A 4265-nucleotide genomic window follows, 5' to 3' on the forward strand; every position below is an offset into this window, starting at 1 on the left:
TAACCGTTTAGTCGGTATAGCTGAAAACCGCCAAAAAACGGTCAAAAACCGCCAAAAAGTGGTCAAAATACCGCCAACCGCAGCACATATCTTGGCCAAACGTTTTGAGTTGCATCCTTGTCACATTTGTGAACTACATACCAAATTTAAAGTCTCTAGCTCATACCGTTCCATATACAGGTAGATATTGTTAAATTACACCGAAAACCGCCAAAAAGCGGTAAAATGCCGCCAACCGTTGCACCGGTCTTAACCAAAAGTTTCGTGTCTCATCCTTGTCACATTTGTCATCTGCATGCCAAATTTCAAGTCTCTAGCTCTTACCGTTCTCGAGATATTTTGTTTACAGACAGACAGACATCGACATACCAAATTTCAAGTCTCTAGCTCTTACCGTTCTCGAGATATTTTGTTTACAGACAGACAGACACACGGACCAATGGCTGAAACTCCGGATTTAGGTTCTAGGGATCTTAAAACGTGTTTTGGCACCAAAAAATGACCATCAAAAATTTGATATATTTTCAAGATAAAGCAACAAAATCAAAAATCCAAAGCAAAAATTGAAATGTCAAAATCAAAATACAAGTTTTATTTCAGAAGTCCTTAAGCCATTTTCGAAAAAATCCTCTTCAAAATATCTAAGATGTAGACTGATATCGCTTTACCTGTGTTTCAAACAAAAATTATCCATACCTCCATATTAAAAAAGACAATTAAAATAAAGCTTGATTAAAAAAATAAACAATGAACTTGAAATCTAATCTACTCCAAAAAAAAAAAGATTATTCCGGGCGGGGGGGTCCTTTGAACGCGTCTAGTACACAACATAAGTGGGCAGGTACGTGTTGGGATAGTAGTAAACAGGCGGGGCAGGCGGGGTCACATAGGCGGGGTACGTATAATAAGTCACGCCCACTGTCGCTTGAGGCGCTACATCAGAGCTCTCTTGTGACGAATCGCCTAACTTCGAGCTCGCACCGCTAGTTCGCAATTCTCCCGCTGTCCCGTAGCTAGCGCTGGTGTCGTAGCGGGAATCACCGTATCGTGTGGCCTCTGAGCTGTGGCCTCCGGCCGGTAAAGGTAAAGGGTAGGGGAGGGGTTGAGGGTGGCCGTGAGAGGGCATGAGAAGGGCGCAGGCCAGTAGAAGTGCGGAGAGGATCTGTGGAGCAGAATTTCAGGTTTTATTTGAAACACCGGAATTTATGGGTTTTATGGGTCGATTCCAAGGCAAGAAGAAAAATCACCAGACTCAGTACACCCCAGTACCTGCCTATTAAATATAAGTAAATGCAATTTCTTTGTGTTATTATGTCACAACTTTGGTGCTCACACTGTAGGATTTTTTCCCAATATCTCAATAATCCTAACATCCAATGTTTACCTACCATGCTGACACCGGTCGCTATGCGCGAATATAAAAAAATGTGGAGCAGAACAGAGGTAATGTACCTACCTAGCTAAGCAAAAGCAAGAAGAAAATCTTTTAAAGAAGTAGGTATGTAAATTAGAATCTATTTATTTAGTCATTTGCAGAAATAGGTAAAAATCGGAAGCACTTACCGAATGCATGATCAAACGATTTTTCTGAACAACTTCACAAAATTGAACAAATCGATTGAAAATTTATCGAATTTATCGCTTTCGAAATTCAGAAAATAATTTTCTAAAGGATCAAGCTTAGAGAAAAACCGTCTGGAATTCCAAATCACTAGCACAGAAAAACTCCAATTCTTTCAACCTAATCACTAAAATTTTGCCGCACAATTTTTTCTCGACCTTTTTTTTACGTTTTTCCAATATGACTACGAGTATTTCGGAAAAATCTTCTGTTTGAAAAGCTGAAGGTTCCGTGGAAACTGACAGAACTGGTTACTGACTGAGGTCCAGAGAAGTCTGTGGGACCTCTTTTATATCTTGTGATCAAGAGGAGAGGCTGAGAAAAACGGGAAATGGGAAATTCGATCTGAAAAGAAAGAAGAAGAAGAAGAAGAAGAAGAAGAAGAAGAAGAAGAAGAAGAAGAAGAAGAAGAAGAAGAAGAAGAAGAAGAAGATTTTTTTAAGAGGTTTGATAGAGGGAACTGTAACTGCTAAGGTCTTATCGTCCCGAAATCGAAATGAAAGACAGGATAGGAGAAAGCCAGACGTTCTGAAAAAGAACCTTATCCGTTCATTATAAAATCCTCCGCGGGCGGGAATCGAACTTGCGACCAAGTGCCTACAAAGCAGACACCTTACCCTCCATGATAACTAGGCTGGCTGGTTGAGAACTGATGCATTCAATGTCGACATGCGTTGTCCGAAATTAGATGTGTTGACATTTTTTTTCTTCTTCACGGTCAAATTATTCAAACCGTGTCGATATGCTCATTAAATTAAATGAAATTAGGTATAGGTACCTATACTGATCTAGGTACCTATGCCATTATATGTCGAAAGAAGATGATCACAGAGATGAATTCTAGACAAAGTATGTAGATAAAAACCCACTGTACAAAAAATATACTAGTAGACGAAACCCACTCTATGCAGCAGACTAGATCCACTAATTCCACTTATACAAATAGAGGATTAGATCCACTATGTTATCATGGGCAGATCTGACCGAGTGACATTTTGACAAAGCCAAGGTCTTCATCTAAAATCTAATATTATAACCAATAGGTGAGACCCAAATTATGAAGAGGCTTTCAGCTTTAATAATTCATAATTTAGATTAGTTTGATAAAGACATTTTTGACAGAGGGAATTGTAACGGCTAAGATCTTATCGTCCCGAAAGCGAAGGGAAGGAAGACAGGATAGGAGAAAGTCAGCCGTTCCTAGAACGAACCTTTTTTAAAGAGGTTTGACAGAGGGAACTGTAACTGCTATGGTCTTATCGTCCCGAAATCGAAGAGAGAAGGAAGACAGGATAGGAAAAAGCCAGCCGTTCCGAGAACGAACATTATCCCATCAGCTTAGTTGGTAGGATAAAATCCGCCCGGGCGGATTTTATCCTACCAACTAAGCTAACTAGGCTGGCAAAAAAGATCTTTTATTTTCACTGCCCTGACGCAAAGACCAGTCCCTATAATATTTGGTTCATCTACTACACCTCAAAGTTTCCATTATTTTCCCTCAAGTCAAACCATTTTTTTTTTATCAAACAATGTAAAACAAATTCAAACAATACCAACTTGGTAAAACTCTCACCCTGCCTCCTCCCCTGATAACGAACGTGTGAAGTGCTGAAGTTCAGTAGAATCATTTCAGCTAAGGTTACACTTCTTGCTGATAGTCAAACTCAGTCCAGCTTTAGTCCAGATTGATTGACCCGAAGAAGAGAGTTGTGATTCTGAGTTGTGGTAATTTTGAGTTGTGACTAGTTCGGAAGAAAATTAGGACTTTATCTGTGTGTTGTGCCGTCGTTAATGGTCGATTATGCCGCTGCAAAAGGTGAGTGAGAGTGCCTTTTCTGGGATTTTTACTTTTTTATAGTTCTTTAGTGTGCTGTGTCGTTTTGGCAAGCCAAACTTTGGGCAGTTCGTCACGTCAATACATTTTTATTGACTAGGTATTTCTCTTCAAAGTAATTAGAAAGTATTGCAATCGGTCCAAATTTTCAAAATCGGGAAATGGGTGGAAAAATTCATTTTAGGGTCCCCTGATTCCGAAAAAGTGGTTTTTATCCAAATGGTCTGTCTGTACGTTTGTGCTTTTAAACTTTCTTTTTTTTCTCTTTTCCATGTTAGGTACATTTTCTTATTTGGTGTTGGACGTTGGTGTGTAAAGCCGAATTTAATAATTATAGGGGAAAAACGGTAATTTTTCGTAATACATAGTCAAAAGTGACAGTGCTTCATTTTGAGTAGGTATTTTGTTATTAAGATATTTTGAGAAAAAACAAGCTGGGTCCGTCCCTCCGGGAATTTTTTAGCCCGTAGTTTATTCGATCATGGTTAAAGAATACCTTTGTACCTACCTAATTTGTTTAATATCCAGTTTATGATCATTATTGATTTGATTTTTTGATTTTACTTTCATGTAATGATTTAAAATCAAGACTAGAGCCCGTTCTCCCTTTATTCCCAATATAATGTTTAAGTCACCCATCCATTTATTGGCCTTTCTCGGCGTAGCTTAACATAGGTGACGCTAAAACCGGTCTTAAATGATCGACTGAAGTGTTACCTAAAACTTTCTCGCTTTGAGTTCATAGGTCGTCGCGAAAAATTTCAAGATTAGAGCTCATTTGTGTGAGAAAATGTGAAAAAAAAAAATCCC

General features: G+C 38.7%; 1 protein-coding gene across 1 annotated transcript; it reads right to left on the bottom strand.

Moving 5' to 3' along the window:
- Positions 1–567: 567 nt before the first annotated feature.
- LOC103523210 lies at positions 568–1882 on the bottom strand. Its single transcript, XM_008488273.2, has 2 exons — positions 1564–1882; positions 568–1162 (listed from the first exon to the last, which is right to left on the bottom strand). Exons 1-2 carry the CDS (start codon positions 1570–1572, stop codon positions 818–820), a joined length of 354 nt encoding a protein of 117 aa, XP_008486495.1. The 5' UTR covers positions 1573–1882; the 3' UTR covers positions 568–817.
- Between the last annotated feature and the right edge of the window lie 2383 nt (positions 1883–4265).

Source organism: Diaphorina citri, unplaced genomic scaffold, assembly GCF_000475195.1.
Source record: "Diaphorina citri unplaced genomic scaffold, Diaci psyllid genome assembly version 1.1 scaffold17280, whole genome shotgun sequence".
Taxonomy (NCBI): domain Eukaryota; kingdom Metazoa; phylum Arthropoda; class Insecta; order Hemiptera; family Psyllidae; genus Diaphorina; species Diaphorina citri.